The sequence below is a fragment of the Rhineura floridana genome, chromosome 10 (assembly GCF_030035675.1).
Source record: "Rhineura floridana isolate rRhiFlo1 chromosome 10, rRhiFlo1.hap2, whole genome shotgun sequence".
NCBI classification, from domain to species: domain Eukaryota; kingdom Metazoa; phylum Chordata; class Lepidosauria; order Squamata; family Rhineuridae; genus Rhineura; species Rhineura floridana.
Window position 1 is genome coordinate 38,319,774 of NC_084489.1, and position 21,311 is coordinate 38,341,084.

A 21,311-nucleotide genomic window follows, 5' to 3' on the forward strand; every position below is an offset into this window, starting at 1 on the left:
ATCACTGAATTTCTCTTGAAAATTTTCTTGCAATGTTTCCCCCCCCTCCCATATATGTATTTGAAATGGAATTACCAATCATCCACAGTGGGAGAAACACTACCCACAGCACAGTGTTGAAACCACATCCCTCTCTCCTATTTCGGTTCAAAATGAACGTTTTGTCCCTTGAAATAGTGCATTGCCTGTTTGGAAATGTAATTATATGAAGCACGAAAATCTCAAGGCGGAATGTTTGCCTAAACGTCATTTTTAGACACAGAGGAACAGGGAGACTGTTCCGAAGACAATACTTCATTGCCTCAACTGTCCCGAAAAAAATTGGCTTTAAGGGGGGGAGGGTAGAGAGAATAAAATCTGTGTGGAAAGCAGCAAAGCGAAATCTGGCCTCATTATCCAAGGACTCCTTGTGCCAATTTATTTTGCTTCCATTCAAGGTGGAATTTCGGGGTGGCGGAAGAGAATGTTTTTTTCAGTTACTGGATATTTCCAAAAGGATTTCAAAGAGCATCCTCAAGAAATACTGCCTTTTAATTTTTTCATTCTATCTCTCTAAGTAAAAATAAAAATGACCCAGCAGGCTTTTGTTGCTTTGAGTGGAGCCATTCCCATACAGCCTAGCAGCGCAGCCACTGGTTCTTGAGGGGTAACGTGGCCTTTCAGCCTCAATCGAAGATCCCAATCGCCCCCTCCCCTTCTTTTGAAGTGTGTTTATTTACAGTCCTGGACAACCAGGTTCCTCTTGAAATCCAGTTGTTAAGAAACAACAACGTTAAAGAGCTAGATCATCAATAGTTTTGAAGGGGAGACAGCTGGGCTTCGGGAAGGACAGCATCTCAAGAATCAACTGTGTAAGGCTAGGCTTCATAGGAACTCCGTCCCCTTCTCCGGGTCTTTCGTAGGGTCTTTTCTGGTTGCAAGGATGTAAAGCAGAAATGCCCTCGCTACATTTACATAACGTTTACATTTTTCTCGCAATCCCCCCTTAAGGTGTCTTTCGCATTTGTGAGGAAGTAAGTGAGCTGACCAAAGCCTCCCCGCCTCCTCTCTATTAAAGAGAGAGAGAGAGAGAGAGAGAGAGAGAGAGAGAGAGAGAGAGAGAGAGAGAGAGAGAGAGAGAGAGAGAGAGAGAGACTCTTAAAGACCTCGTGCAGAGGGGGGAAAATCCTAAGTCCAAGGCCGAGGTGAACTTCAGGTCAGCGCGTCTAACAAATATGAAAATGTCGCTGGGTGAAGGGCACGCCTTGTTATTTAACAAAGACTGTCAATGTGTGAGATTAATATGAAACAAAATGCGCCCGGTGTCACTTTTCGGTCACTTTGAAACTTGGGGCAGGGCTGCATTCAAGAGTGAAAGCTGGGTTAAATGTATTCAAAATGTCTCAAATCAAATTCAAGCCAGGCTGCCGGGGGTCGCTCCCCCTCCCTCCGCATCTCTCCTCCCCACCCCCTCCCGTGCTCTCTCCCTCCCTGCCTCCCAGGCGCGTGGGCAAGTTGGAAAGTGTAATTGCATAGATTATAAATGTACAACCTAAGATTGCGACGCACACGCACATGCACAGGTATCCCCACTTTGAACTTGCTCAGGCTTTACAGTCTTCACTGATCAGTTTATTTGATTTGCTCACGAGGAAGCTAGCGCCCTGAGATGGGTTCCCGTTTGTTGGGGAAATCAGCATAGGTTGCCGTCAACTTTCAGGTCAGTAAATCCTCGGTTTTCTTGCCTGGCAAGGTTCAGTTTCTAAACTTTTGCTCATCCGCGATGGTGTCTTGGCGCTGAAATTCCCGCACCGACATGTCTGTGTGGTTGAAAAAGGTGCTCTGAATCTTAAGGAGGTCAGGTTTCAGGGTTCGGTGTAGGTTCCTTCAGAGATTTGCTCAGTGGAGCCATAAATCTCTGGAGTAAGGGGAGGGGGGTTAACGCGGAAACGGCCGCATGCGAGATAACACTTGGTGGTCTTGGCTGGGCTCTTGTTTATGATATGTAAACCGCAAAGACAAGGAACAGGCCCATCTCTGCAGCCTGATAGAATCCCAGGAAAACCAGGCCCCGGCTGAGCAATTTAGGTCACCTTGGAGATTTACAGCCCTAGCCCAGAATCGTATTTATTTCTGTTGCACTGAGCGAAAGAGACACCCAGTGCAAAGCAGTCCAGGGGAAACAGACAGGGCTCTGAGATACAATCAGGAGAGCTAATATTAAACATCCCCTGGGACGTTCTCCGAAGGTAATAATCAGCAGACAAAAGGAGGTACCTGCTTTCCTTGTGTTATTGTGGGGCTTTTTTGTTTTGTTCTTATAAAACCTGGGAGTTTGACGCATCGTGGTTTCTGGTAGTTAATATCGCCTTCAGATCCAAGGACACCGTTTCTCTCAAGGGAAACGGATTATGTTTATGTCTGAGGTACATCTCTGAGCGTCTGAGGTACATCTCTGAGCGTTTATGCATTGTCCATTTCAGCGTGTGCATATCTGTGCGAGGCGGGAAACCCTCTGCCTTTCCTTTAACCATTTAAGACCATCATGTGCTCAATGTTGCTCTTTGTAGTAGCAAAATACCTCCCCAAAAGAAAACTACCCCCCATGTAAATAGATCCGAAGCCTGTTGTAATTTCCACAAATATCACTGGCATAGTATTGGCTTGAAACCCGAAGGGTTGGATCCAGCTGTTCGATTTCCGTGTTGCCTGCAAGTGTTGTATGGCCTGACTCTCACAAACGACATCATATTTGCCTCCACAAATATGGTGTATCAGGGAAAGAGTTTCATAGAAAGTCCACTGGAGATGAACTAGAAAAATAGGCTGTTGCCATTTTTAGAATGGAGTTTTCCCCGATATTATGTGGAAACCAGGGCTGTTTAATTGTTGTTATGGAGCACAGGGTCAGCAGTTTAAGGGAAATGAACAGACAGTAGGAAGAGAAATTCTGCCAGGGAAAATGTGAAATAAATTGATGTGACACACACACATACACAAAAAAAGGTAACTGATTAAATGGTCTTTAATATAGATGTAATAGGCATCCACATATGCACTATGAACAGTTGGTAAGCCTACAAAAATAATCAATCCACATTTCCGGTGAAACAATCGTGTTGAAATGAATACTCACATTATATGGATCTTTTTCTTACAACCAAACTGCTTCCTTAGGAAGAGGGGAGGGCAGCATTTTATCAGTTCCATATTGCTAATTCTAAAGGGGATGAGGTTTTTTTTTTAAAAAAAAAATTACATGGGTATTCTAAAAGGTTCAAATATTAAAACAAAAGGCAGACGTTAACTGCATGTGCCAAGTCCTTGAATTAATATAGTCTTTAAAAAGAGGCTAGTTTAACCTTCAGATTTCAATTACCCCTAGTCAGGCCGTCGCCTCCTTTTCCTTCCTGTCCTGCAAAAGGATCAATTTCCAGGATTCATAACGCAAGTCGAAGAGATTATTTACATCGCTCAGCTGCAATATTTACGGTACTTTTACAAGATGACAGTGTATTCTGTTTAAAATAACTAATTTCCCCCTTTTTTCCTCAAAAGGAAATATTGTTTCCTGGTAACTAAGCAGCTTTATTTATTTATTTAGGAATGGAATGCCCTCGTTCTTAATCTTTACTGCCTCCCTAATCCACTGCAAGTTTTGTTTTAAATCTATTCACCTTTTAAATGTCCTTTAATATCGGCGCTCTCTGTCTAATTGACGAGCCCCCGCCGCTCCAAATTTGCCAAGTGGTGGCGGATTTTAAAATAATTAAATTACCGTAAAAGAGCAACACTTCAAAGCCCCGGGGACGTATCAGAGAGAAACAAATAGCTAGCTGCAATTAGGTGCCCCGTGTTTTCATAGAATCGACTGATCTCATTGATTGCACTGCTACTTCCTATCACTCATTAATGGCCCCGAAATTCAGAGAATAGAAGACGCAATCTCGGGTGCTCTTTATGTTTCAGGAAGACACCGCATTTTACTCTGCTTTCATTGACTTCGTAACCCCTTCCGAAAGGACTGGAGATGCAGAGAGAGAGAAAAAGCATACGTTGTGTTTGATACTTGGCTTCAGACACACGACAAGCTGGACGCTCAATCGCTCTGGTCACGCTGTTGTCCCAGCTTCAGAGAAAGTGGTCTGATATCAGTGGTCAAAAACCGTACACACCGCGCACGCGCGCGCACATACTCCACAAGCTTACAGCCCTGTGTTTAGGATGTATTATTCCAGAATGACCAACCTTGGTTCCCTTCGAATGAGCACCGACAAGGACATTTTCTGCCCCCCACATAGCTGGGCTGGAGGACAATCCAGCCCTGTGTCTCTCCCTAAACCATCCTGCCCATAACTAAGCACAGGGTGTGTTAACTATTGGGCGTGGTTAGACGTAGGGGGCCTCAACTATCAACTCTTAAAAGTCGAATAAGGACCTCTCTCGCTCTTTTCACTGTATGTGTGATGGGGGTGGGGAGAGAACTAGGTCAAAGAAGCATCACCGCGTCAGAGGAGAAATCCCCAGCTCTATGACCTGTTGTCACTTTTTCAGCCTCTTCCCTTGTGCGCCCCTTTGCACCAACGTCGGTTTTGACTGCACACTGGCACGCACAGCCAGGAATCTCGCTTCTCCTGCCTTCTGCCGCGTTCCCTTCTTCCCTACAAGGGGAAATGCAGGCAGGGACTGTCCTGGGCTCGTCCGCCAGCCTTTCATTTCCTGATCCGGGCTCTGCCAACCGCGTAGCAATTGGCCCTGCCGGTCAGGTGGTAGTGGGTGGCATTGGGGTGTGTGAGTGCGCGTGTGTTCGAGCTCTTGGGGTGGGAATTGGAGAGGAAGGGGGGAGCAGAGGCCCAAACTTTGGTAGCAGGCGCTTGACAACAGCAGCGAGGGGGGGAGAAGGAGGGGGAGGGGGAGGAGGGGGGAGGGGGAGGGAGGGAAGGAAGGAAAGAGGGAGGGAAGGAAGAAGGGGGAGGAGGGGAGGGGCCTCCTCGAGCCCAGAAAAACGACAACGCGAGAAAAATTAGTATTTTTGCACTTCACAAATTAATGACCATGAGTTCGTTTTTGATAAACTCCAACTACATCGAGCCCAAATTTCCTCCTTGCGAGGAATATTCGCAGCTCGGCGGCGGCAGCAGCGGGAGCAACTACCACCCTCATCAGCCCCACCACCCCCACCCGCCCCATCACCACCCGCAGCAGCAGCAGCACCTGCGCCAGCAGCACCAGGCTCACCCTGGCCAGTCGCTTCCCGATTACTACCAGCGGCCGAGCAGAGAGCCCGGTTACCAGCCGCCTCCTCCCGAGGCGCGGTATCCCGCTCAGCCAGCCCACTACCCGGAGTCGCCTTATAGCTACAGCAGCCTCAGCGCCACTCCGGGCCAGGATCAGCCACCTCCAGGAGCCTCGCCGCCACCACCTCCTCCTCCACCGCCACTGCCTCCTCCTCCACCGCCGCCGCCGCCGCCGCCTCAGCCTCTTTCTGCTCTTGCACGGAAGGGCCACCACGTCCAGAGCCAGCCCCTGGTCCAAGGCCATGTCCCACCGCTGCCTCAGCCGCACCAGCGCCATTGCGAAGCGGCGCCCGGGGGCAGCCCCGGTTGCCCCCTCTTGCCGGACAAAAGTCTGCCTGGCTTCAAAGGGAAGGAGCCGGTGGTGTACCCTTGGATGAAGAAGGTCCACGTGAGCACTGGTGAGTTGACCACCTTCTTCCAAGGGGAGCTGGGATGGAGTGAGTGTGGCGTGGTAGAGGAGGCTGGGCTAGGCTGGACTCGAGTGTTTGTGTGTGTGATGGCGCATTTCCTAAGTTTTTTTTTTAAAAGCGCACACACATACACGTGAGAAACCTTTTGTATTCGGGGTCCTTTATCTAGAGATTTACGAGACGCCAAACTGTTAGGGCAGTAATTATAGCCCCCATAAATTTCATAGCCCTGCCTGTGGCTCTGGGCCATGTGTCTTTGAAGCTTTTCTTGAACCCAAACGCCCATCACCATTTTTATTGCTCCCCAATTGTCTCCTATTGTCAAGAGCCTGTGAACCATTTTCTTCCCGTTTATGTAATCTCAACCCTGTGCCAAGTTATTACATAATAATGATAACGTTCCATTGCCTTCTTCTTCTTCTTCTTTGTGTGCGTGTGCGTGCGTGCGTGCGTGTGTGTGTGTGTGTACGCTCAGTCAACCCCAATTACACTGGAGGCGAGCCCAAAAGGTCTCGAACTGCCTACACTAGACAACAAGTCCTCGAGCTGGAGAAGGAGTTCCATTTTAACCGCTACCTGACCAGGAGGCGACGCATAGAGATCGCGCATACGCTTTGCCTCTCGGAGCGCCAGGTCAAGATCTGGTTTCAGAACAGGAGGATGAAATGGAAGAAAGACCACAAACTTCCCAACACCAAGATGCGCTCCTCAAATCCCTCAACTCTTAATCAACAAGCCAAAGCACCAGCACAGCACCATCCACCATCAGCAAGGGGGAGGACGACCCCAAACTCAGCAGCGCTATGATGGCCCGGCACATGCAGGGACACCCTCCCATCAAACGCCTGTTTGAATTTGTCATAGGGACCAGATAACTATATTAAGGGACATAAAGGCTGGATGAGGACCAGCCACAAGGCACTTATGCTTAAAAAAAAACACAGCTGGACAAAATGTTCACCTTCTGTAAATATGACGTTTTCATTCCCACCATGTTTTCCCTCCAATTTATTTATGGAAATACAGTCCACCTGCAGCATCATTTAAAGGCTGAGGATGGATTCTGTACCTAAGAAGGACCCTTTGTATATATGTTTTAAAACCTCAAAATGTTTATGAGTGACTTTGTGAGATGCTTGTATAAACCACAGGCTCGTCGTGTTTCGTGGAATATTTGTGGACTCTCAGCTACAGACAGAAGTAAACCCATTTTATTACAAGGAAGCATTTTGGAAATGGAGGGGGATGCTCAAAGACCACACACCCTCTAGCCCTTACCAACCGAAAAAGTGTGTTTTCTATGTAACAAACGTAAAAAGTGTAGTCCCTGCTGTAGTTCAGATACCTTCACCTCCCCGTTGCATTTATTTTTCTTATTTTTAAAAAGGAAAGTACACCAATATTGCTATAAAGGCTATTTCTGTCTTCATGTCTTGCCACAGTCAAATGTCTGTGTACAGTTTGTGAATTATATGTGTACACATTTGTGAATATGTGATGTATATATAATGTCCAGTGCTAGTAATAAAAAAATACTCTGTACAAAAATAAACTTAAAGGCACTAGACACACCGTGAGAAGAGTCCAGTTGCCTAGAGTGTGGCATTGTTGACATTTTGATCTAAAAATGAATATTCTCTGGGATGTCATGTACACGCACAGTTCAATCCATTCCTCAGGAAAGGCCCAGTACCAATATTATAGCTGAATTGGTTTTACTAGGGATTAAATCCACACTCCCCCAACTTCTTAGGCACAAAGAAGTCACGCGGTGTGGATGACGCTGTCTTTCACATAGGGATCATAGTCTAAGGCTCCCCTAGACACCAGAAATGTGGGAGTAAGCCTCATTGAAACAGGTTAGGGAGGAGCATTAGAGGGCTGAATAGGTTGTTGTCTAAGTACCTAGGTTTAACTGAACTGTGGATTGGCCTGCGTGGCCTGCCCATTTTCTTAAGCAGGAGCTTCTGTTTAGCTATTCCTTCTACAGAATCCAGTCCACTGTGCATAAAGGTAGAAATATGTCTTTCTAAATTCTTACTCATGAAATTTGTTCTCTGTCCACACCGTTGTGGACATTTAGTTATTCCCTGCCTTGCACGAAGAGGAATAAAGATGCCCAAGGAGATCAGTAGGCTGAAGGGAACAATGGTACTGTGCGATCCATACTTTTGATCCTACAGCAACATCTGTGGTGCCCCTTGATTCTTTGCTCATTTGATAGTGGAGGCAACTTTTCAAAGGGGAAAGAGGGTTGGATAGCAATGGCTCACCGCCTTTTGGTTTGGGACTAAACCAGAAGGGTTGAAGCCACATACCCACCCAAATTATGTAGAGCCCAGATGGTGGCCTTGCCATGGGTTTCATTGGGGGTCTTCTGCACAGCTTAACCGAACTGTAAAACCAGTGCAGATGAAAATCCCTAGCTGAACCTGACAATCTTATGTATGTTTACTCAGAGACAAGTCCCGTGGTTGTTCAGTGAGGTTTACTCCCAGGCAAGTGTGTGTAGGATTGCAGTCTTAAAGGTAGCCATCCTTAAATGTTCTTATCATGAGTGGAAAACATTATGGGCCCTTATGAGTGCCTCTATTAATGGAGCATGGAATCCAATAGCTTGTAGGCAGGGCCATGTAGTACTGTGGTGTAGGCATAAGCAGATAGTTCAAGTGTAGCATACCTCCATGGAGCTGGGAAAGGTGACACCACCATTAGGGCCATGAAGGTATCACTTGCAGTCCAAGGAAGTAAACATCGTTGTAAATAATCTGGAAAAGAGCACCTAAATGAACTACCCAAAAGGGCTTCCTTTATTATTGCTAAGTCCTTGAAATTTCCTGTCCCGCTTTCTTTCTTTCTTTTTAAGCAGTAGAAAAAAAACAGGCTGGAAAGCGAGGTATCTTCTCCTCCTCCCTTCGAGCGTAGATCTCTTTGTCTAAAATCTTTGTTTGGTTTGGCGTGGAGACTTTTCTGCTACATTTCCTGAGACTCTAAAATTAAGAGGAGTGTCCCAAGAAGTTAAATCAATGATTAGTATTTAAGCAGAAGATTGCGGATCTTCTTTGACTTCCGTAGTCTTACACTTGAAACCCCCCTTCCCTCCTCCTCTCTTCCCATTGTAAAAAAAAAAAAAGAGCCCGAAATGAAATCACGCTGAAAATAGCAATTTTACTGGGAATCATTAATCACCTCCTACAATAAATACTTCTTTGTAATTCAACAGCGATTCTGAAAGGCATTCTCTTGGAAAAGGTCTGAGAAGACACGAAGGATTTTCCTGGGGAAAATGTGTTCATGTATAAAGACACAGTCTCTTGGCTGTGCCCTGAAAATGTATACTTTCTGTGTGGAGAATCGAACGAGGACTGGAAAATGCACATGGCAGATCACCGTCATTCAAGGTAGTGTTTTCATTTGATTTTGATTTTGTTGTTGTTGCGTTTCCCCTTAAAATGCAGAATGCTTCGCTGTGATGTGTTGGTGTCCATGCTTTTAGTTTGGCAGGCATAATCAATGTTACCATAAGTTCAGAAACGACACCCTACCATTGTGTTCGCTGTGCTAGAGCAACGATGAAAGTTCACGAAAAGGACACATTTTCTATCCCATTAATTGTTTTTTTAAGAGAAGCAGACTGACCCATCAAACCCTTGACCTTTAAAGGCAGTATTCTTTCTCATCTGGCTCTTGGACCTAAATATGCTCCCTTTCCCCTTTCTCTCTCTCTCTCACTTATGCCATAGTAGCAAGGAAAGTTGTCCTGAGTTCTGTGTTTCAGACAGCCAAAATGCAAATCAAAATTCTTCTGTAAGATGTAAGGATCTCACCACAAGGAAGGGCGGGGGATGGGATTGCAGCGTGCCTCTTTCCACTCGGAAGTGTCCCATGCATGCACAACTCTGTTTATTTTTGCTTTTATTTGATGGCTGACTGTGGAATTCATCCATGAGGAGTATTCAACGCTTAAGAGTGACTGCCACGTAAATTCCTGAAGAGTGGTCTGACCATTTGCGCTGTAGCAGCAAGAAGATGACTGGTGTGTGTGTGTGTGTGTGTGTGTGTGTGTGTGTGTTCAAGAGAGCGTGGGGGAAGGCAGGCCCAAAGTGGGGTAACTCCATTAGTTTCCCCACCATTTCATGTTGTGAGGATTTCCTCCAGTTTTGTAAGCAGAAATGGGATGTTTGTGATGCTGTAGCATTAGAGGACTGCCAGCTTCAGTTTCACATCTTTTTCTCCTTTTTGCCTTTCCAAACCTATCCCCCAACTTTAGGTCCATAATTTTTGAGCATGTGGCCTGATTCCCCCAGCCATCCGTATCTTTCTCCTAGCTCTACCACCCCATGTCCAAGTCTTTCATGACCAATAGAGGCTACAGAACGGGCTTGAAATTCTATCCCCCCTTTTTATTTTCCTTTTAAGAGAAGTGCCCCTCGTTTGCTTAGCTTGTTCGCTACAGAAATATACAAAAGAGATCGATATCTCGGTGACACCATTCCATGGGGCAACCTTAGCGTGAACCGACTGGAAGACTAATAAACAAGAAATGTGAGGTTTTCCATGTGATTTATGGTATGCGGAGAAGAGCCATTGAAAAAAGGAGAAAGAAAGAAAAAAGAAAGCTTCAGAAAGAACACTCAGAGTACTATCTTTCTCGCTACATTTCTGCTTCCAGAGAGAGACAGATCACACCTGAGACTCAAGTTCTATCCTCCCGGCAGAGGCAATTCCTGAAGGGAAGACTTGGCAATGTTTAGATGGAGTAGGAGGTGTTAATATCTTGTTCTTTTTCTGCTCTGAGCAAAGTGAGAGGTTGCAGTCCTGCTAATTGTCAAGTTCCTCCTGAGCAGATTCACTTACTAGCTGCTATAGCCATACTGGACCCATGGGTTTCAGGCCACCAAGTTCTCTTAACTTCATACTTGGATCCCATTTGAGCACATCGGTGTTTTTGCCTATATCCTGAACAAACAGCAGACCTGTTCCCCGCCCCCATCTCTCAAATGACATGTAGGCACAAGAGACAAAGTTAGGAGCATTCAAATTCAATTCAGCTCAGTGGGCTGGATCCAGGTTACATCGACTGTACCGGGGTGCCGTTGCAATCAATAGGACAAGTTAGTCATTGCTTGACCAAGCCTGCGATCATAACCTCACTTACGTGGGAGTCAGTCCTATTGAATTCAGTAGGACTTACTTCTGAATAGACATGGTTAGGATTTGCTGAGTATTTGAAATCAATAGGCCCTAAGTGCAACTTAGACTGTCTTTAACCCAGTGAGATTTAAGGGCTAGCAGAAGTTCCCAGTCCCTACTATATGGCATCCAATGGATCGCTTTCTCTCTGGATTTGGCCAAGGTGTGAAACCTTTGCCTCCCTGAAATGGGTGGCAACACTCCTGCTGACCTCAGCAGAATCCTGATTTCACCCCATCGGAATAGTTCAAAGCGAATACTGATAAAGTAGGATTATGACCCACTTCTTTTAAGAGCTGGCCTGCCTGATATCTCAACCACGAGGACTTTTATCAGGTGATACTGCGTGTGATGAAAGGCCTAGGTCCCAAATTGAGTATGCTGCCCCAACCTGCTGCCACTGACAATAAAAATTCGAATTCAAATGACTGATTCGGGACCTTGACTGTTTCATTCGGCTTGGGCCTGACAAGCCCGCGTTATTGATGTCCATATGATCTCCCCAGAAACTGAAAAGCTGTCAAAAACCGGAGAGATGATGAGGCCTAAATAAGCAACAGAGAAGCACTGCTAGGGTAGATAAAGGTGTTGCGTCTCTTCTTCTCGGGTATTGAAATTTTAATCTGACCGGCTGGGTGGGTGAGGGGTTGGAATGTCACGTGACATTAAATAATTAGTGCAGATCTTCAGGAATGGATCTGTGACCGTCAGTTCTCACTAGGAGTGATTCTTCACGAAATGAAAGGGAACTTCTTCTTTGACTTTCCAAAAAAACAAAAAAACAAAAAAAGCGCCAACCAACCTGATTTATCTTTGCAAGGGTCCTTAAACTTCTTAAGCAAGCAATAGGGGGATGAGGTGGGTAAGTACGCACAGGCCCGTCGTGTGCCTTGATTGCCTTTCATTGTTTGCGCTTGCCTTCTTTTCTTTTCTGGTTTTTAATTGGGAGCATTGACTTTAGCGACTTGGAGATTTAAAAAATGTCCCGCCTTTGTTGCAAGCTTCCTTGTGGTCGCATTATGCCTTGTGGGTGATTAAGTTTAAACCGAGGCGAAGCTATTTGATAACGTTCTAGGACTAATTCGCACTATGGATAGTTGCCGACCACAGAGCGGGAGTCCTGTTTTTTTCAATTTGCCAGGCGTTCATAAATCACCGGCTCCTCGAGCCAAGAAAGAAACCGGAGAGGCGGCAGCAGCAGCAGCAGCAGCAAGCGTTGCGAGCGTGGAGACAAACGGAAGAGAAGCGGGCGGGGAGGGACGCGGGGGGGGGAACGAAGTCGGGGACACATTTCTCTGTGACTCATCATTAAGTAGAGCCATTTAGCACCAAGTTAAACACCACAATTATTACTAGAGTTTTGTGATAGCATTTTAAGTCATGCCGTTTTGTTAAGTGCTCCAGCGCTACTTAACTTCTGCGTTGCAGAGAAGTAGGTCCTCCCCTAAGGGCTCTCTAAAATATCAGGACATGTACCGTAGTTGCTCCCAAATATACGACCAAAAGTTACCGAATAGCATGATGCTGATTTAATAATAAAAATTTGAGGGGGGGGGGGAGGTCCAACGCAACCAAGACTATTGTGATCAATTGTATTATAGTTTGCAACGGGCTGGATTGTTTACGGAGAAGTTTGAGCGTTAAACACCAAAGGAGTTCCCCGGATTAGAAAACTGGCAACAATATGGAGGGGGGTGTGTGATTATACCCTTAAATGCTCCTTGCTTGAGAAGTAGCTGCCTGGCAAAATCCACGGGCAGTTCCAGAAACAGAAGCTTTTACTAATGAAAGAATGCAATAAACACCCCAGTAAGCTATTACAACTTCTCTCACTCTCGTTTTGTATTGCTAGGTGCCTGTTTAGCACCAAATTTAAAATTATGACAGTCATTACCAAACTACCCAATTATCTAAAGCAAATTCTATCATGCAAGGTTTTCCCAAGATGGAATTTAAAACTTTTTCAAGCCTTCGATGATATTATTCCAAGAAACAGCCCTTAGCAATCATTAGCTGTTACTTCTACTAGCCATGACAAGAAGAATCCTATGTGACTTTTTTTTTAAAGGGCTTGTCAGTGGATGGGAGAAAGTGGGTCAAACATCTCATTGTTACTATTTGAGGAAAATTACGATTGCTTTGTAAGAGTCAATATCGTTATCTTCAGGCTTCCTTTTTGTCAACGGACAAAATCAAAACAAAAAATACTACTCTTTTCTCGTTTTTCCCTGTACTTGGTTATTGTTCCTGGCCTGATTTTTAAGTCTATTGGTGCCAGTACTAAACAGTTCGGTGACGGAAGACCAGGCCCAAACATTCAAGGGTGCATTCAGATTCCACCGATGTGTGTGTTGCATTTAAACTGAAGTATCCATTCTCTTATGCCATTTAACGCGGCCAGTTGTATTTAATGTCTTTACTTGATTAAATGATGCTAAACAAAGGTTTCCCTGAGGAATATAATGCTTACATTTCATATAAGAGGAATTATATTCACAGAGAGGAGTAGTCTACATAAGAAGGATGCTTATTTTTCAATTTCATACACAGATTGTGAAAGGCAATACAGTTACATTTTAAAGAAATGATGCGACTCAACAGCTTCCTTGTAATGGTTATATATCCGCCGAGGTTCTGTTGAAGTAACTCAGCAGCTGACCCCCGTCTTGTCTCGAAAATAATGCTCATCCCCTATAGTTTTCTGTCTTAGCCATTGCCTGTTCTTTGTTTACAGCAGTCCGGTGCACTGGAAAATACGGTTTAAGGACACCTAAAATCTGGAAACAGTTCTGCCCCTTGGTTGGAAACGCGAGGAGGTAAGAGCCCTGTGGGTGAAAAAAATATATATTTATATAGTCTGTTGTTCAATTGTTTAAAATAGTTTCATATTGCAGCTATAAGGATTCGGTTTGCTAGTGCTTTTTACAGAGGTTACTGTGAGTATAGGGTTTGATAAATAGCTAAATCGGTTGGAATTTTCTGCACTGTGCCTATTCATCTTTCTTGGTCGGTGAATGCACGTCTTGTCAAACAAAGAAATACATAGAGCCTAAGTAAGAGCAGTTCTTTGAGAGCCATTCAAAATGGGGAGGATTGCTCACGGGTTGGAAAGAGCTAGAGGTGTCAGGAAAATCTTTACTGAAAATGCATTTACGATCAAATCCAGCTCTCCGGCTAGGTTCGTGATTAAAAGTTTTGCGCTGATAGATTGTTTACTGTTTACTCTGCTGGGTGGTATCTTTTCCTTTGGTAGCTCTTCAAAATGCCTTGTAGTCTTCAGCATGTTTACGTTTAGAACACGAAAATAAAAGCCACCTTTAGAATTTAGAATACCTGGGTATTACCGACAGCTGCTGATCACCACTAGGAACCAGTAATTTCATATCTACATTATCTGTGGTTGTAACGAAATTTAAAAATTCCTTTAGGTGGCTTCTATACCCGCCTGAATACAGATGAAATCTGCTCCTTGAAAACTATTCATCAACGACTGCTTTTGATCCTAATGGCAGTGCCTTACACCCCTCTATCGTTTCAATTCTTATAATCAGTGAAAGCATTTAAAAGGTCAGCATATGAAATAAAATAAAAAAGATACCAAAGGATATGTAGAATCGTCTGAATTTCCTGCTAGAATTACTACCTGGTTTTATGAGGCTGAAGTACAATTAGTTTAGATTACTACCTTTTAAAAGGCAGGCATAAATTACAAGGCTACAAAGGTTTGTTGTGTTGGTTTAGCAGCTTCTTGAAATTCTCTCTGCTAAAAGGTGCTCCAAATGCCCTTCCTGAGCCATTTCAAGACAAAATGTTGGTTTAAAACTATCAGCATTCTGAGATGTGTGTGTGTGTGTGGGGGGGAATTAATGATTTTAAAAAAATTCCTCCAACCCGGGAACATAACAAGTAAGAATCCTATCACATGCTTAATCATTTTTTTGCGGAAAACTTAGCACCCCCCTGATAGGGATGTATAAAATTTGAACAAATTTAAGGCTAATGGGTTTAATGCAGTGCAACTATTCTAGCGCTTAAACAAAAAGGATAAAATTCTATAACAGGGATGAAAACAATAAATAAATAAGCGACATAAATAACAAACCAAACTCTGATATAACATATACAGTGTCTCTCTAAGGGCATCATTTCCTAATTCTGATTTACCTTGCTTTGCATTTTGAAACATAAACGTGAAAGTAAAATATTAGAGAAGGCCACTTGATTTTACATCTGTGATCACACACATACTTGCAAGATTTAGCATTAAGAATCGGCATTTGTTTCAAAAGAGAAGTCTGGTAGAACACGACTTCAAAGCAGCCTTAAAATTCAATTCATTTAAAACAAAAGTACAAATCTTTTCTTTCTAAAACTTGTAATCCATGCACGATTAGTGGGAGGGAAATCCCACTTCCTTTGGAGGCTTCAATGTTCAGTATATTTACTTGGCAGGAAGTCCTGCTGAAATCAGTAGGATTTACCTCTGAGTAAATAACGTTAAGGCCGGACTTCAAGCCTCGTAGCTTTTAATTTAAAGATACTGTACAACTTAGTTGCACCTGGATCCTAACCAATCGTTTGGAAAACGATGTCCATTGATTTCAGTGCCCCCTTTCCTCCCAGGTAATTGTGCCTGGAATCTCAGCCCTAGACCTGATTCTTCTTTCTTCCTCATGAATCCCATGGCTATATGCGAGGAAAGGGGCGGGGCGCCCTAACCCTGATCCCTAACTGAAATGTAACATTTTTAGCTCTTCCAAAGTCTTCACAATTCCCAGTCCTTGAGGTAACGGAGGAAGGCAATGGTGAACCACCATGAACAAGGCAAAATGGGTGGCGAGCCAAATCAAAGAGCTGCTTCTTTCCTGTCTATTCGCATTTGTATTTCTCAAAATTCAAGATCCCTGAAGTTCGACAGAAGGAAATGAATTCCAGGTCTGCTTTTGGTTTTGGTTTTTTAAAGGAGAAATATTTAGCAGAGGTCCAGGCTTCCAGTGAGGCAAGCTAGACTCTTCCTGGTCTTCTAAAGCAGAGCCTGAAGAATTAGCTTCCCATAAATCACCAAGAAGTTACTTTTCTTAAGAACAGAGTCACTCTCCCTGCAATAGGTACCGGAGTTAATAGTGCAACGGCCGATTTCACATTAACTTGATCGTTAATACTAATAAAGATCTTCATAGAAAAGAGCTCTTTCCTTTTAAATAGAAAGAGAGCGAGAGAAAGAAAAAAGGCTGTACTCATAGATGGTGTTAAGGCGTGTAAGTTGAAGCTGTTCCCCAGACTTATGATTATGATTTATTGCTTTTGTAGTTTCTATTTGGTGAAGCCATCTTCTGCTTTTGACTCAATGCAGTCGATAACATTTTACTTGAGACTCATGAAGATTTGCTGTGCCTCCCCCCCCCATCTGCTCCATTATCCATTAATTTCAGTTGCATTGTTGCTGAAGAACTTCTGGGGGCCTCTTTTGACTGGGCTGAAAGTATTTCAGTTTAAATACCTATGAATCCATTCCTTGGATAAGGATGCTCTCAATATAACTTTAGCATTTGTCAATCGAACTATTAGTGATGGACCTGCCTATGACTATTCTATTTGTTTCAAAAGAGGACAAAAAAAAGAGATCGTGCTTAGGTCGTTTGTGGCCTATGGTCTGTAGCTTCCATTCTTATTAAACCACGTAATTTGGCTCTATCAAAGCTATGATCCTATACATTTACTTGGAAGGAAAACACATAAAAGTTGCTTCAAAGTCAAACGTACTTTGGGTGTTCTGCCATTGAGTTCAATGTTGTTTGGATTACAGCCTCTTAGATTAAAAGAAAGAGAGAGACGAGTGATTTTTTAAGGCACTCAGAGTTAATTAAAATATGTAATGATGCTTCCCTTTAAAAAATCCCTACCCACATCTCAGTAAAAGTGAACCTCTTGGATCAGACTAGACAGTCTCAGTGAGAAGGAGAGCAGTCTTTGCTGAAATCCATGCCTTTCCACTTAACAAGGTTGTGAATGGAGATTATGGTTATTTATGTGGAGATTATGGTTACAGCCTCTTAAAATCAAAGCCTCTTAAAAGTCAGGTTAAAGTCAAAGGAATAGGACTGCTCATAATTTGATCATAAGGCTGGCAAAGTATACATTTCATCTGCTCACACATAGTAAAGGGATTTATTTCCTATCTCTAAGGCAAGTGATGGAAGAAACAGAACACAATGAAACTCTTTAGAGTTGGTTGGGAAACAACTGAGGGGAATTACATGGTGAAAATGATAAATCGGACAAGAAATTCGGGACTAGAATAACTGAAGTGGGCCTATAGTACATAGAAGGTATAAACAGGTTTGCCTTGTTGCCTTTATAAGACATTGCCACTTTCTTTGTTAGAGCTCTATGACGGTTGTGAAAACTGAACGGTAAGAAAAAGAGAGTTTATAGATCTGCATGCAGATGAGAGATTAATTCATTTCTTAGGTTCACTCAAGGGACTTGTGTGAAATCCCCCCTTTCTTGCTAGCTTTTTTTTTAAAAAAATCCTCCCTCTCTGGACAGTTAGATCATTATTCCCCCCTCAAATATTACATCGTTCCAGAACCCTATAATTTTGTACATCACTCAAGTACTTGCATAGGAAATGCGTAAGCGCAGGTTGAAGAAGAAGGTCCCAACAGAGTTTGCAAAATGTAGATCCAGCACAAAGCAGGCAGACGCCTTCCTCCTCCTCCTAGGGTGTTAACAAGGACGGGAGACCACCACGCTCTACCAGAGGATCCTTTTGCCTTTGTCAGGTAATTACGGGTCTTTTGGGTTCCTACAACGGCTCTGGTGTAACATGTGGGTGTTCAGCAAGCCCCATTCATTAGAAGGACAGAGGAACCCGTGGGATGGCCGATGGTCCCCCTAATACTGGAGGGCTTCCTGAGGGAATTGGTGGCAGAAGTTCATCTCGGATTGCGCCAGCTGCCCTTTTCCCCGCTAAGGGTCAGCGGAGAGTTCTCCTTCAGAAAAGGCCAGTTGATTAGTCTCCAAATTCTGTGTAATCACATAATCTGGAAGAGGGGGAAATGATTCTTCCTATCTTCCGTCTGAAACTTACATGCAGAAATATTAGTGGGAGGGGAGGGATGAAAAAGGCAATAATAAAAGATCATCTGTCCCCCCCCCTTCTTTAACGCACTTGGCTAAAGCTTAAGGGGGAGAAGGGAACGGAAAGAAAGGAGGGGAAACACACACACACTCACACACAAACACATATGCACCAGAGGCTCGCGCTTCCAAGCCTTGTTCCTTCAGTGATTCCCTATTTCAAATAAAAGGATTTAAGTTGACGTATGACCACGTGAGCACATAATACAGCGCATTATTGTGGCATTTGGAGTGGAGACCCGGACTGGCTTCGCTTGTGATTACGCTTTTCCAGTTTCTGTTCAGAGCAAGAACTGCTTTCTATTATCCACCGCCGCCGCCGCCGCCGCCGCCGCCGCCGCCACCTCCCCCCCGCAACCAACCCACCCACCCACCCGCTCACCCTCGGAGAGCTTCCACTTGGGCTACGGCGCTCGGTCCTTATGGAAAGGTTATTGCCGGTCTGTTAGGACGCAATGCTTCGTTAAAAAGGATGGATTTTATTTTAAGGTATTTCCGTTGATTGTTCCTTTGCCGTGTGTGACTTATGGCTGGGCGAGGCAAAGGTCAGGAGAAAAGGCTTAAGGGTGTATGTGGACACCAGACAAGCCTCGTTTCCCCCTTTGTTTCCCTGGGCTAGCGCGGGGGGGGGAGGGAAAGAGCCTTGCAACAAACAGAGCAGAGAATCTCTCTCTCTCTCCCCCCCCCCACATAAGGTTTTGGATTTCTGCGTGTTTTCCTTGTGGTTGGGCTGCTTTTGTTTTGTTTTGTTTTATTTTGTTCTATTTTGTTTTGGTCTTGGTGCTTCATGGCCGTTGCTGGTTATAACCCAACAGAGGCAGGAGAGGAGAGGGTCACTGTTTTTGCTTTTAGGGTTTATTATATTCCTCTGATGCTGATTTAAGTGCGTTTTGAGAAGCGTCACGGGACCGTGATCGGAGCCAGATCTCTCCCTGATTCTCTTCTGGACCTCCGAATCGATGAGTATGCAATACTGCTGCCATTTTATTTATGATGCTTAGCGGTACTTTGTTTACTGGTGGGCCACTTAAGGTGCGCCAGTGGAATCTTCACCATTCCAGGAGAGAAAGCAGGCGTTTTTCCCGCTCTCCCTGCTAAATTTCCAACTTTTTATCTGAGCACAGAATAAAAGCATCCATCCGCGCCCCATAAAAATCAATGATATTCTTTGGGATGGGGGTGGGGAGGCTGTTTGCTTCAGCAGGGATCTGGAAAGGAAAGGAGAGCGCCGACACCTCTTTTCCTCCGAAAGGGTTTACAATCTCCTTAGATTTCCTATACCTCTCACCAAGTCTTAGCCACCTATCCATTCAGTTTTATGGAGGGAAATGCACCCTAAATAAGGGGGGAATGAAAGCACCCCTTGTGTTATACAAGGGGACAAATGTTATATAAAATTACATACACCACTGAGTCCCGGCATTGCTAAAGGTCAGAGTGCTGACTTTTGATTTATGTTGCCAGTAGGCTGGGGGCAGCAGGCTCGCCTACACGCTGCTGTGCCTCCCCTCCAGTCTTACTGCCCAGTTGCAATTATTCCATTTAGAGTTAGGGAACAAAAGCTTCTACTTCCAGTCTGAATAAAACTTTGGTTATCTAAAATACTAAAGTTATTTAATTCTAGAATGTGTCCTGCAGAAATTATATATTTCCCCCACCTTCCGTTATCTGCCCATTGACCTGATTCCAAATAAAGAAATGTAAAACAAATGAACCAAATCTGTATATGCATCTCTCTCCCCGCCACACACACGTATCTCAGAGAGAAGATACTTTGCTCTTAAAAGCAAATCAAAACAACAACAAAAACCACATTTTGGAGGGAGAGGGAGGGGAACTTAGATCTTAAATAGGCCAGAACCTGCTCAGGAAAATAAATAAACAATATAAGCTTTAATTATGGCTCAATTACTTTGTCATCCTATCTTATGATTTATGACCCAGTTCTGGTGCATTTTGACCCAGTTTAAACAGTCGAATAGAGTCCTGATCCTGATACCAGAAAGGGCTTTTGTGCACAAGCACGGAAAAGTACATCAAGAGAATCGAGTAAACCCTCAGTATGTGCTGAGTAAATACCAAACGAAGTGTCAATAGCGGTTGTATGGGGTTTGATAAGATAAACAGTGATAAGAGACCAAACAGGCTTCTTCCTAAGGTTGGAGACGATACACTTCTGGAGTTGCTATCCTAAATCACCCTTATCAGGAAGCAAATACCATAATGTTCAGTGGTAGTTACTTCCCAGTAACCAAGTTGGGGTTTGGCGTATTTGACTTCTCAGATTTGCATTTTATCGAGAATATCAACCATGCTTCTCTCTCTGCAATTAAATCCCTTCTTGTTCCTCAGTTATTTCGGAGTCCTGAATTATTTTTTCTTCCCATAAAAGATGTAGGAATTCTTTCACAATGCATTCCGAAATCCTTTTGCCCTTGACGATTTTTCTCCCCAGAAGAGAAAATGTGACTTTCCAAACTTCGACTCCTGTTTCAAAATGTAGGGTAGTTTGTTTGTTTGCTTTCCTGTGAGCAGCCCTCCCGCCTCCACGTTGTAGAAAGGATTTTCAGTGGGAGGGACACTCTGAAATATGTATTTCCCAGTATAATCCAGTTAACTGGAAACGGATTTACGCCACTTTACTTCCAATGGCATAAATCAAAATATTGTGGCTTCTTAGAATGGGAAGCGCAAGGCAACCCTATCTATATAAAGTACAAAAAATATTTTTTTTAAAAAGAAAATGTTCACGTTGAACTGAGAAATGTTACAAAGCCCAGAACAAAATTAAGGGAGAAGGGGAAAGAATCTCACCTATTACATCAGACAGGATATTAAATTAAATAGGATATTTAATTTAAATATTCAGGGCTTAGAAATCCGTCTTCCTTCAAACTATCAATCCTTTTATCTTATTTGCCTCTAAAGGCGTACCCAGAACAAAGTATCCTAAAGCCATTCCGACGCTCGATGGGGCACCCCCACCTTGCCATGGTCTCTGGGAATTCCAGTCCTGCCTTTGTGGCAGTGTGCTGTGCGCGCGCGCGGTGGATTGGACACCGGGTCTTCTTTCGAACTTCTTGTGGAGAGGATTTCTTTCTCCCCACCTCCCGCAAAAAAACAACCCTTTCCCAGTTTCTTAGCCGGCATCTTGCTCTTTTTTTGGTGGGTAAAAAAAAAGGGGGAGAGCCACATCAGCAGTTTTCTGAAGAAAGTGAGGGGTTGATGATTGACCAAAGAGGCATTTTATTTCTTCTTCCAGCGCAACTTCCAAGGGGTCGTTTGTAGC

At 44.0% G+C, this 21,311-nt stretch overlaps 1 protein-coding gene across 9 annotated transcripts in view; it reads left to right on the forward strand.

Annotated features, from left to right (window-relative positions):
• Window positions 1-21,311, forward strand: part of HOXA3 (homeobox A3) — a 68,365-nt gene that overhangs the window by 36,815 nt on the left and 10,239 nt on the right. Inside the window, exons 1-3 of one of the 9 annotated variants that reach the window (XM_061587311.1) lie at window positions 1,574-1,699; window positions 8,910-9,087; window positions 13,614-13,695. Coding sequence is in view for 1 of the 9 variants with exons in the window: in XM_061587321.1 (XP_061443305.1) it covers window positions 5,029-5,674; window positions 6,162-6,493 (978 nt within the window). In the remaining 8 variants the exon portion in view is untranslated. Of the gene's footprint in view, window positions 1-1,573; window positions 1,700-4,955; window positions 5,675-6,161; window positions 7,269-7,813; window positions 7,838-8,909; window positions 9,088-13,122; window positions 13,696-17,513; window positions 17,665-18,414; window positions 18,512-18,656; window positions 18,986-21,311 lie in introns of those variants that run through there. The other 8 variants (XM_061587312.1, XM_061587314.1, XM_061587313.1 and 5 more) reach the window with 8 other exon arrangements.